Genomic DNA, 13,488 nt, shown 5'->3' on the forward strand with positions numbered 1-13,488 from the left:
GTTTCATCCTAGGTGCCTTCATTTTGCATTCCACTCTCCTATCCTTTGCTGAACTTCTCACTCAGAGTCTGCCTGTAATGCCACATTTTCTGCATACAGTCACTTATCTGTCCCCTCCGACCTGTTTGCTAATGTCATCACCAGCATGAACAATAGTGGGCTCATAGCTGATCCCTGCTGCATACCCATTCCCACTGGGAACTCCTCCGTGAGTCCAAACATTGTACTGTTTGTACCTGAGTCACTGGGTCTTTGTACATAGCTTGCACTAATTCTATGAATGCTTCTGCAGCTTTAAACCACCACAGGACTGCCCAAATCAGCCTTCTGGGATCATTGCATATGCTTTCTTCAAGTCTAGGAATGGCCAGTTGGACTCTTTCCTCATATATAGCTCCTTCTCAACTATTTGTCTCACTGCAAATATCAGGTCAGTTGCACTGCATCCTGATCTAAATCCAAATTGCTCATTTTCCATCTTACTTTCTACTACATGTATCATATCACCGTCTCCAGAACTTTCATGCAATGTAACATGAATTTGATACTGCTGTACTCCACACAATTGTGAATGTCCCCTTTGTTCTTGAACAGTGGCACTAATATGCTTATTGTCCAGTAAACTGGGATATGCCTTTCTCTCCACACTGCAATGAGTACCTTAAGAAGCCATTTCTCTCCTATCTCACTCAGCATCTTTACCCTTACCTGCTGTGACTTCATCTGTGCCTGCTGCTTTCACTGACTTAATTTTCCTTAGTGCTGTTCTTATTTCTTCGATGGTGAGCTCCTCCTCTTCTCTCATCGTAGGCAGTGTCTGGGGCAGTACATATACTATGGGGTTTTCTTCATTCAGAAGTTGCTGGAAGAACTCCTGACATTTGCCTTTGATGTCCTGTGGACTGGTGAGCAGGTTTTTGCTAGCATCCCTTATGAAGGGTGCCTGACTATCTTCTTTATCTTTCTGCCTTTGCCTTGCTACTCGATATATAGTTTCTTTGTACCACCTACTGACTCAATTTCCAGAAGCTGGTACTGTGTCTCTGAGTCCTTGTTCTTTGCTACTGCAACTCATTTCTTAGCTTCTTTGTTAGCCAACCAATATTCCTTCTTAGCCTGGTCCATCTTTTCTATCTCCCATTTTTTTTACTACACTCCTTCTTTCTTTTGATTACTGCCCAGACTTCTGCATTCCACCACCCACTTTCCTTATGCAACTTGTTTCCATACGTGGCTCAGCCTCATATCTATTATGTATTCCTCAGACATGCTATTTTGAGACACTGCTGTTCTTCTTCAACTCCACCTATTTCCTCTTCTTCTTGAGGTGCTAGAGCCCTAAGTAATTCCTTGAACGGTTGTCCTTTTTCTTCAGTCAATTTCCAGGTCTTCAGCTTGGTCTCTGTTGACCTTTGAGCCTTCTTCAACTGCTGCTTGCAGCTGATTGTGGTAACCAGTAGTTTATGTGGTGGGGTGACTGTTTCACTGGTGATGACTTTGCAATAACTGATTGTACCCCAGTGCCATTTCCTTACTAGGAAGAAGTCTACCGGAGTTGTATTTTGGCCACTGTTGTATGTGATCTTGTGACTCTCTTTCTGAACCATGTGGTGGCTACTATCATGCCATTTTCCACACAGAAGTCTAGAATGGGCTCTTTTTCTTTATTCCTGTTGCCTCAACCATATGGATCTAGGCAGTCTTCATATCCTGTTTTGTCTGTCCCAATATGTGCATTCAAGACACCCATCATCAACATCAAGCACAAACTACATGCAAACATCCCACAAACTAATATCCAAACTGAAAAAAGAATTACTTTTAGTGCTGCCTGAAATCCTATTAGACTTGGTCACAAAATATTATCTTTCTTATCATGTATACAATGCTATAATTCCTTCCTTCCTCTCCTACAGTACAAACATGAGCTTATCAATACAGACCTGCACACACTTGAACTGAATATCTGCCATAAATGTATAGTTTCCTATGTGCTAATATGCTGAGTTAACTTCATTATGAAGCTGATGTTGGTCAAACAGTGTTCTGTGGTTAACTATGACCCAGATCTATCAGAAGACGAACAAGCAACATGTTCAACAATGCACAGCTAATTATCAATTCTGTGCTGTTTTAACCTGCAACTATGGACGAGTAAAGGTTGCTGGTCTAAGTATTAACTAAACAGAAATGTAGAGACATAATATTTGTGCTTTTTTTTTCTTAAATGTGGGATACTGAACCCCATGATGACTATTTTGAAGACTACTGATGTGTCCATCGAGTTGTGATGTCCCATGAGCTACTTAATGACTGACATGGCCATAGATGTTACAAAAGGAATTTACAGCAAACAAAGATTACAACATTTCAAACATAAGACTTGTACAAAGTACTAAGATATTTGGCAAATATATCTCATTAAAAGAATATAATAAAAAATGCAGTAGTTTGGCATGCACATTTTAGCTGAAGGGCTTATAACAATAAGTACTTAAAGATGTCTGCTACGAGTTATAGCTACATTGCTTCACACTTTTTATGAATTCCCTGCAAAAACAGCTGTAATAATTACTGAAATTTTCCTAAGTGAATTAGTATATTGCATGCAGTGTATTAGATTTGTAACAAATAACCCTTTAAAAAAAAGGATTCAAAGCTGACTAGGCCAATAGGATGAATCAACTTTTGTATAAGAGAAAGCACAGTTCTGCAAAATCTTACCATAACGGTACATGTTCTTGCCTTCACTGCCCCAGCATTCTTAACATAGCGGATTCCCTGCCATGGAAGCCCAATGTCTGGCCAGTCTACTAAAGACTCTTGTTGCTTTAAAGGTTTGCCGAATGTCACCCAACACTCCTTGTGTAGTAGTGTAGGGCATAAAGTTGATGTTCAGGCCTACCATAGTCAAAACTGATTGCCTCAGTAGGAACACTAGTCCAAGGAACCCAAGAGGTAATCTGTACATCCAGGAAGGCAAATGACTATGGGGAAGGAGGGAAAGAACAAATACTGCAACAGTGAAGGCAAGGGCATCTACCGTTATGGTAAGATTTTACACAACTGTATTATGTCCTTACATTCACTGCTGCAGTATTCTTAACATATGGGACAGTGCCAAGGCTCAAGAGGAAACTTGGAAGGGGGTAAGTGCAGAAGAGACCCCTAAAACGCCATGAAGAATGGCACTAGTAAAACCAGTCCTAGCTCTAGAGATACCATCCAACTTGTAGTGTTTGGTAAAGGTATGCACAGAAGTCTGGGTAGCTGCTTCAAGAATAGAATTAATATCTAAGCCCTTGAAAAAAGCAACAGAAGAAGCCACAGCTCTAGTAGAATGAGCCTTGACTGAAGATGAAAGACTCTTGCCAATAAAAGTATAACAAAATGAAATAGCCTTAGAAATACAAGAAGAAATGGTTTACTTGGAAACAGCAAGTCCCAAAGATCTAGGATGAAAAGAAACAAATAACTGATCAGATTTTCTGACAGCCTTAGTCTTATCCAAATAAACATTGAGTTGCCTATGCACTTCCAAATTATGCAGCACCCTCTCATTGTCAGCTTGAGGAGAGGGGGAAAATGTAGGCAGATTAATAGACTGATTAAGTGATCATTCATTAACCACCTTAGGCATAAAAGAAGGGTTAGTGTGCAAGAACACACAGTCCTCATGAAAGGCCAAAAAAGGAGGACAAGCCATAAGGACCTGTAACTCAAACACCTGTCTGGCAGAAGTAAGAGCGAACAAAAGAACAGTCTTCCAGGAACAATGTTGCAAGGAAGCTGAAACAGCAGGCTCAAAAGGAGCCAGAGTCAACTTCTCCAAAACAAAATCAAGATCCCAAGGAGGAGGAAGAACAGGCTTCCTGGGTGGTATAATATTAAGGATGCCTTTAAGAAATTGTTTCACCAAAAATCCAGAAGCTAAAGGAGGAGAAAAAGACAAAACAAGCAGAGATAGCTGATAAGGGGGGCCTTAATAGAAAAATAGGGTAAGCCAGCACTGAGCAACTCACACAAATAAGAGAGAACCAAAGGAACATCCACAGTAAGTGGGTCCAGGTTACGAGAAAGACACCAAATAGAAAACCTCTTCCATTTAGATAAATAGAATTTCTTAGCAATAGGTTTCCTGGCCTCCTGCAGGACCTGCAGCATGTCTTCAGAAAAAAGGTGTCTAAGAGGAATCAAAACCCTATCACCCATAGTATCAGTTGAAGCATGAACAGGTGGGGGTGAATGAGAGATCCCTTGTCTTGTGACAGTAGATCCACCCTGTGAGGTAACTTGTGATGACTGCCCCTGGATAAATGCAGAAAAAGAAAGAACCAGTGCTGTTGTGGCCAAAAGGGAGTCACCAACAAGATTTTGGGAGCAACTTGTTGAATTCTGAACAGGACTTTTGGAATGAGAGGAAGGGGAGGGAATGCATACAGAAACATCCCCTTCCAAGAAAATGAGAGGGTGCCCACCTTCCACACCAGAGGACCTGTGACTCTAGCACAAAATAGAGGAAGTTATCTGTTCAGAGGAGAGGCAAAAAGACCCACTTGAGGAGTATAGCAATGGTGGATAACATCCAGAAACACATCCCTATGAAGCTTCCCTTCATGGGACTGAGTTAAGGACCTGCTCAGTGTGTCTGACACAATGTTCTGACCAGAAGGGATATAAACTGCCTGAAGAGTCACTTGATATTTGACAGCAAGATCCTATACCAGAAGTGCCAACTGGCAAAGAAGATAAGATCTTGTTCCTGTTTGTTGATATACCACATCACTTTAGTATTGTCTATAAACACCTTGAGAGGTCCTGAAGACAAAAGAGGATGAAAGACATGAAGAGCCAGCAGAACAGCTCTCATATTTTTCATAGTGATGTGCTCCTTTTGCTGACAAGGTGACCACACCTCCTGCCAAATGTCTCCCGGCATTCATGTCTGAAGCATCTGTGAAGAGTTCCTGAGAGGGAAGAGTGGGATGGAAAAGGGATCCTGTATCCACAGACAACTGCTGAATCCACCAGTGAAGTTCCTATCTGAGACAAGGAAGAGGAGGAACTACAAATTCTAGAGGATGTGCATGTTGAAGCCATGCTGACTTCAAAAACCACTGAAACTTTCTCATGTGAAGTTTGGCCACAGGGAGCATCAGAATGGTGGATGCCATAAAACCCAGAGCTCCCAGAAACACCCTGGCAGTAATGGAAGCCAGAGAAAGAAGAATGTGAAAGAAAGAAATGAGAGTTAAGGCCTTTGGAGGGGGCAGGTAAGCCAGCATTGGCACCATCTAAATCCTGCAACCCAGAAAAGCATGATCCTGAGAAGGAGTTAGAGAAGACTTTTTGAAATTTTCAGTGAACCCCAGACTCTGAAGAAGGAAAATGGCAAAATAAAGATTTTGCAAAAGGGTGTCTCAGAGGATGCCTGAATCAACAGGTCATCCAAGTAAGGAAATAACTGGATCCTTTGAAGCCTGCTAAAAGCAATCAAAGGAGCAAAGCATTCGTTGAACACCCTTGGGGCAGTAGAAAGGCCAAAGGGCAAATCAGAGAACCAAAAATTCCAGGAAGCAACAAAGAAACACAAAAACTTCCTGAAAAGAGCATAGATCAGAATTTGGAGATAAGCATCATTCAGATCCAGAGACACCATACAGGCCTGAGGGTGCAGGAGAGGAAACATAATCTGAAGGGACAACATCTGAAAGGAGGGCACTTTGAGAAAAGTGTTTAGATGAGAGAGGTCTAGAATAGGTCTCCAAGTACCCTCTTTCCTGGGAACTAGAAACAGTCTGGAGTAGAACCATTTCCTCCTTTGGGACACAGGTACCTCTTGAATAGTACCCTGATTCAAGAGATTTTGAAGAACCTCTGGGGAAAAAGGAAGTTGTTCCCAAGGAGGCTGAGGAATGCCCATAAAAGGGGGATGGGATTTCCACACCATGGAGTACCCCTGATGAATGATTGGCAGAACCCAAGAATCCTGAGTGATCTGAAGCCAAACAGGAAGAGAAAGAGAAAGAGGAATGTGGCTGGGAAGGGGACAGATAGTCCTACAGCATCTGGTTTGTCTGGAAAGGAAGGCTTTGCAGTCCCTGAAAACTGAGGAGCCTTATCAGGAAGAGTCCATATGCAACTCTTCCTACCTTTAGTAGAAGGACAAGAATGCTTATGAACAAAGACAGGCTTAGCGGGGTAGTTTATCTGAAATATAGGCACGGGAAAAACAAATACATGTTTAAGCTCTTGTAAGGCCTTACCGTTATCCTGAAGGGACTTAAACCAGCAGCAGCTTCCCCAAACAAAAGCTTAGAATCCAGAGGAGCATCCATCAACTTAGCCCTAATATCATCAGGTAGAGGTTGAGCATCCATCAACTTAGCCTTACTATCATAAGGCAGAAGTTGAAGCCTAAGCCAAGAATATCTCCTCAGCACTGAACCAAAAACAGCAGCCCTAGAAGAGACATCCGCTGCATTGTAACTACATTTAATAGAATGACGAACGACTTGAGAGGAAGCCCCTAGCAAGGAAAGAACAGAAGTTTTACCCTAAGAGTCTGAAAAATCAGACATAAGTTGGCAGATCTGAGAAAGAAAAGATAACACATAACCTAGGCATATGGGTCTGATAATTAATGGCCCTAAAAGCTACGGTAGTAGAAGTGAAAACCTTCTGACCCAGCCTTTCCACAGCTCTACTATTCTTGTCAGAAGGCAATAACTTGGGCAAAGGAAGCAATTGAGATGGCTTATCAGAGGTTAAAGACACTACAGAGGGGTCAGCAGCAGGACATTTATGTAAAAAATAACAATCCTCAGGCACCCTATAAATCCTGTCCGGTTTCTTGGCAGCAGGTGGCAGAGAATCAGGTGCATGAGAGGCACTGAAAAAGCATCCAACAAAGCAGAAAAAACAGGAGGAATAGCCGCAAGCTTAGGAGATTCCAACTGCAGCAACTCATAGCACCTCTTATGGATATCAGAGACCTGAGCACAGTCCCACTTAAGAAAATCCATCATCCTAGAGAGTGTGTCCCCAAATACATTTCTGTAAAAGGAACATCAGCACTAATAGATTCCTCCTCTTCTGACCCATAGTCCAAAGGAGAAGGAATAACAGTAGAATAGTCAGGGATTTGTCATCAGAATCTGACTCATCCTCAGAAGAATCCTGTTCTCTAGGCCTTTAAAGGGGAGTAGAGGACCAAGGAGGAGCAGGAATCAAAACCCCTTCAGGAGGCTTTAAGGACATTAAAGCAGTAAATAGCCCTTGAGTAAAAACCTGCCAGTCACATTGTGGATCCCGAGGAGCAGAAAAAGCATGTTTAAGTTTTTGTTTCTTTTTTAAGGGAATGTCCCCCTCTAAAAAACTGAGACTCAGGACGACAGTCGAGAACCATAGTAGGAACTTCTTCTCCAACTAAAAACAGAGGAACGCCCCTAGGCCCCTTAGAAAAAAATCAACTGTGGTTACCTCTGAACATCTGAGATGGACACCTGCAAAGCTTCTTCAGACGTGCTGCCAGTCAGATTCTCACCGGCCTCCAACACAGCCATGGCAGAGAAATCAGACAAAACAGCTGGGCGAGCCTCTGGGTTTGTAACAACCTTGGGAGAAACACCTGGCACAAGCTGGACAGTGGAAGATTCCAGTCGTACCTTTTTCACCGTCTTCTCTAATGGCTGACCCTCGGAGCAGGAGATTCCTTCCATTATATCCTTACGAAGCTGAAGATGCTGGTCCTCAAGATACAAGGAAAGGGAAGAAAGACTATTGTGAAAGGTTTTCAGGATGAACACCTGACAAACCAAACAAGACATATGTTGATGAGAAGCTCCTAGACAAAAAAGACACTTATTGTGGCAGTCTTTATGGGGAATCTGTCTCCCACACTGGCATTTACCCTTCCTGGATGACATTAAACCCAAGGAGCACAAAACAAGACAAGAAAAAACAAAAACCTCAATGGGGCACTTATCTGCAACTGAGAAGAAGTCAGCAAACAGGCGTATGTAAACATCGGAGAATAAAAATGCATTCAACTGGCAGAAAACAGATGCAGGAAAACAGACCAACAGTGAAAAGATACGCTTGGAATGGCGGCAAAGAAGTTCTGACTATGGTAGGCCTAAACATCACTTTTATGCCCTATGCTATGCAAGGAGTATTTAGGTGATGTTCAGTGTACTTTTAAAGTGACAGGAGTCTTTGGTAGACTGGCCAGACATCGGGCTTCCATGGCAGGGAATCCCATGCATTAAGAATACTACAGCAGTGAATGTAAGGACATAATCTGTTAATGAGGTGTGCGTGATCAATTGACAGCAACAGCCCCCCTTCTGCATCTCCCCATAAACAAAGGTAAAAAGCCACATAAGCTGAGATGTGGGCTTAGAAACTACAACCTTATTTCCGCCTCACCTATAACATATTGTGTGACAAACTAGTACTTATCTGGACTCACTATGAACTAGAGCATAGACTTCAAATCAGGAATTTTATTTTTTATTTTCTTCAAGCCAAAATAGTTTAAAAATACAACCAAGCACACTTCAGTCTGTCAGCAAGTGTTCTGAAATGAATTCACACACAGCTATGTTGTTTACGACTACCCAGTTAGCCTCTGTGTAGTGATGTCTAAAGGAGAATGAGCCATTACCTAGTCAAGCCAAGTCCAGCTATGGTAACAACTCAGGGTTACAGCTCTGTCATAAACGTGAAGTGAATTTTAAAGAGAGAAGCCAATTTCTTTTCTTAACAGTATTCAGAGTAAGCAAAGAAATGCTGATGAAGGAAAACACTGGCCCTTATGAGCTGTACTGCATTATATTTACCTTGAACTTAGCTGTTCTAACAGGGTCTTCTTGCATCCATGTTTGCTCTACTATCTATCCGTAATAATATTTAAACTTAAAATACAATTACTATTGGAAACAAATATGAATTTTTAGAAATGGCATTTGATTTTCTTATTCAGTTCTTGCTGTAGTTGCAAAGCTTTTTTTAGTAATATTTTCTTACCTCTGTTTATCAACTATCAACCAGGTCCTACCACCAATCCTCAATTTTAGGGTTGCCTCCTTTTTCTAAGGTAAAAAAATGAGCAAAAGCCACACCCCTTACAGTGCCCCAAGCCCTCACCTTTCTCTATCCCTTTCTTCACCTGTTCCACCTACCTTCATCTTCATTCAGGTCCAATTTACATACTTCAAAAGTATGTTCTCCTAAACCACAACTTCTCTGCTCCAGTCTGTGGTATACAAATAGTCTGTGTACTTACCACTTGACCAATCAGCTGAAATCCAGTAGGAAGTTTCATTCCATAGACAGGACGCTGAGCAGAATTAATGAGCCATTCCTTCAGAAAGCAGGAAAAATACAGTTGTTATCACTGACATGTTTCAATCCATAAAAATGAACAAAACAATCTGAGTAGAATAATTGCCATAAATAAAATGAAATAAATAGAAGAAGCAATAGGATCTGACTAATTTACACAACAGTCCACAGTGGCAGTACAACGCAATTCAACCATTTCTGTTGGGTGAGGGGAGAACTGAGAACCTACATATCACATGATGTTCATTAAAAATGTAAAAGAAGATAAAAGAAAAAAGAAAAAGAAAAAAATAAATAAGAGTTCTTAAATAAACAAGTATAAATAAACAAACATATAAACCCATAAAATTTTAAACATACAAATAAATGAATAAATGAAAATAAATATGTTTTAAAAATAAACTTTGTTTATGGGTTTATATTTTTATAAGTTTAAATATAGATCTATACAGGTTAAATTGCTTTTTTTTAATACATGATAAAAAATACACAATTTGACTTGTTACAAGTTTTTGCCTTGCTTACTTTCCGAACATCTGTAATACACAAAGGGATGTGCATCTGGTATGAATCAGTAGTAAGCACTAGAATTTAAAAAAAACGGTGACAGAATCTACTCAACGGTTGAATGTGAAATAGGCAATTCATTTCATGTTGCAATTTCTATTTGTTTTATATCTATAACATGCACAGAAATAAGCGTTAAAGATAATGTGAATGCAGCCTTTTGCAAGCAAACATAAGACCAATTTCAATGAGATCAGACTGACTGATACAGTTAGCTGATTTTTTGGCCAATTGGAATGGACCACAGTATTTATTTTCATACTTTTCTTAAAGACTGCATAAACAGACAAGAGCAGGACGGACTTTTAAGTGGACACAAGTACATGGAAATTTATTTGAAAACTTGTTTTTGTGGTTAACTATTCTTTGATCACAAAACGTGGTGAGCTAACAGAATGAAAGTCAAATATATCATCTAAATAAGTATTATAGAAACGCCATTGTTTTGGCTTAAAATAGGGGAAATGTGTTTATTGCTTAAGTTATATGAGAGTTCTCAATCCCCCCTTACCAAAAACAAACTAATACAGCATGGCCAAATGCCATTGCACAACCACACTGCATTGTGGGGTGTAAATTAATCAGATCCCATTGGTTTTCTATTTTTTAACATACAATTTCTAAGAGTAATAAATAAGAAGTGTAACAGACATGTATTATTACCATCCTTTTCAATTTCCCAAAGCTGCTTTAACAACTGAAAGATTAAAACCCCCAGATACAAGTCAACATCTGCCAACAGGAAAGGATGCTGAGAGCACATACTTGTAAAGTAAATATGACAAACAGCATGTAATTTAAAGTCCTAGAATGTCACTCTTCCACCTATACCGATAACACAACCATCAGACAACAACAGTTTTCATGTCTCATATCTTACTTCTAATATCCAAAGCATGCATTTATTTTTCATATGCTCAAACAAATGATTTACACAACATGAAAAGCTGCAATGCAAACGCATTTTTTGCACATTTATAAATAAGTGAATTTTATAAGTAAGAACTTATGTTATGTTTTGTTTGTGCATATAGCCTGTATATTCTTATTGCTGCTATTTGCCATGTAAAGCTTGTATAATATTGTATAATATATTATTTGTCGTGTGCATCTTTTCTCCACGTCCTTCTGCTGAAAATGGGTTCTCATGCCCAGTTATACAATGCAAGTTAACAAATGCAGAATAAAATCTGTTACTTTCTTGCTCTCTATTGCTGACTAGTGCATAAATCTCATACATTAGCCTAATGACTTTTTTGTGGAAGATTCTGTGGATTTCATTATCCTAGTATTAGTTTTCTTATAACACTATCAAGGCTTTTTAATTACAATAGAGTGAATATAAGTAAACTCCAGTCACCACAAGGTTAAACTGACAACAAAAATAAAAACAGGTTCAGGATTGTAAATCCCCCTGAGGAGACAGAGCCCACTCCCTTCCAACCAGCTAATGACCTGTGATCTACTGCTCACATCTGTCATCCTTACAGAAATATATATTTAAACACCTCTGCTTCAGCAGTATATGACTACTTAAATCACTGACTGCATAAATATATTACTTCATTGTAATACATTGCCTGTCCGCAAAGAACTGTTATAAATAGGAGAACAACATGTATAGCAAGCTAAACACTACACTTCCCTGCCCTAAACAAATTTTCTCATTGCCATCTTAGCCAAATAACTAGCCAACAACTTTTATGGCAGGGAACTTTGTATATTCTTGGTCCACTCTGACCCTCACCATATCCCAATACCTCTATATGAGACCCCAACCCAGACTTTGCATCCCTTTATAAAAGACCCAATCCAATCTGTAAACCTCATGTATCTTCACAAAACCAGTGGCTCTACGAATATCTTGACTAAGGGCCTAAATTTATACTAATAAATAAACAAGACCCACTGGATGTATAGATTCCTATCTCAGCATATTCCCTGCTTATGGAATAATTTAGGACTGCAGCTCGAAGTACTATGACGGCTAACTTTAAGGCTAGTCTTTTTTTCTTTCTTTAAGGCTAGTCTTGATGATCAGATTGGTAAACACAAATTTATCCCAGGATTACTATATATAGCCCTGCTCACTTTGGGAGGTGAGCAATATTAATTGTTCAAAAATATATATCAATTAAGTATGTCTACTTAAAGGGTTGTAGGGCTACGCATCTTATGGTCACTGTGAACACTTGCCTTGTACTGTACAATGTTCCTAAAGGCTATTAGGTCTCTCAAAATTACAGCCAAATCTGCACAAATCATTCCCAGTAGAAAACAGGCATTAATCCTCTTTAAACACATAACTTAACTCCCCCGTGTATTAACCTCCATACTTTGATTTTGATATGTGAACTCAAATCTCAGATAAACTTGTGGAAGGAATGAAACAAAGTAGAAAAAAACACCAAAAAATCATAAATCATCATAAATCAAGAAAGAACAGTTTTGCCAAAAAAGAGTTGAAAACTATGCTTGGGATTCACAGACGTACACTGCACTTTTGCATATGGCTTACATAGCTAACAAGCACTGCACAGTGACACAAGGATTAATAAAAAATCCAAAGTAAACCAGGCAGTACGTTTACATAGCTAGCTGCTCTCCAAAGTACATAAATGAGCAGCAAAGCAAGTACACAAGTAGACACATCTGTGCCATGAACCTCATACACAGATGCACAAAACATAATCCATTGAGTGGCCATGTGGCACACTGCACAGAACTCACAAGAATTGAAAATGTGAACTCGCAGGCATCTCCGTATGAAGCAGTAAGTGTAGCAGCTAGACAACATGTATTACTGCCCCCTTCAGCTGGATGCCAGGAGGTGTAAGTGCAGTGCTATGGTATCCACATATGTGAACAGCGGAAGTGCAAGTGCAGTGCTATGGTATCCATGTATGTGAACAGTGTAAGTGTAAGTGCAGTGCTATGGTATCCATGTACGTGAACAGCTGTTAAACGCATAACAAGGGAGAAAAGGATTGCATAGAATAGTAGGAGAAAGGGGAAGGCAGCAAGAAGAGGGACACACAGGGCAACATATAGGAGCGTAAAGGATTGGGGGGAGTAAGTTGACATGTTTTGGGGGGGTGATATGACCCATGATTTCCTTTATGTAGAGAAGAACGGAAAAGAGTGAAAGGGCAATCAGAGTGGAAAGAGTGGAAAGGGTGGAAAGGCAGAGTTAAAAAGTGTGCAGTCATAGACTTGCACATACACAACAGCATAGATAAAAGGGTGGATGTGTACATATTAGAATAGAGTGGCATGATATGGACTGAGAGGAACAGATGACAAACCAACTGTTATAGAGTGGGAAGAACAATGCAGAGGGTATGTGATGTGACACAGCAAATGGTGGCACTCACTGCTGAGGACAGTGCGAGGTGCAAGCAGTAGCATGTTGCTGCCCCAGCCCAGGGGGACATTGCTTGAGGTCAAATTATAGGGTCCAGCCAGGTGATATCCAATCTAGGAGGTTCTCCATGTCAGCAATACTTCTGCCCACAGTTCTCTCCACATAAGGGCCTCCACCACCTGTTCCGCTTCCCACTGGTTCACACCAGA

At 40.2% G+C, this 13,488-nt stretch overlaps 1 protein-coding gene across 1 annotated transcript in view; it reads right to left on the reverse strand.

The window, feature by feature from the left end:
* LOC122809496 overlaps positions 1-13,488 on the reverse strand; it is a 396,891-nt gene that overhangs the window by 195,209 nt on the left and 188,194 nt on the right. Inside the window, exon 8 of the mRNA XM_044081048.1 lies at positions 9,290-9,367. Within this exon, the coding sequence (XP_043936983.1) occupies positions 9,290-9,367 (78 nt within the window). The remainder of the gene's footprint in view (positions 1-9,289; positions 9,368-13,488) is intronic.

Source organism: Protopterus annectens, chromosome 8.part0, assembly GCF_019279795.1.
Source record: "Protopterus annectens isolate FY-2018-M chromosome 8.part0, PAN1.0, whole genome shotgun sequence".
In the NCBI taxonomy this organism is placed as follows: Eukaryota; Metazoa; Chordata; order Ceratodontiformes; family Protopteridae; genus Protopterus; species Protopterus annectens.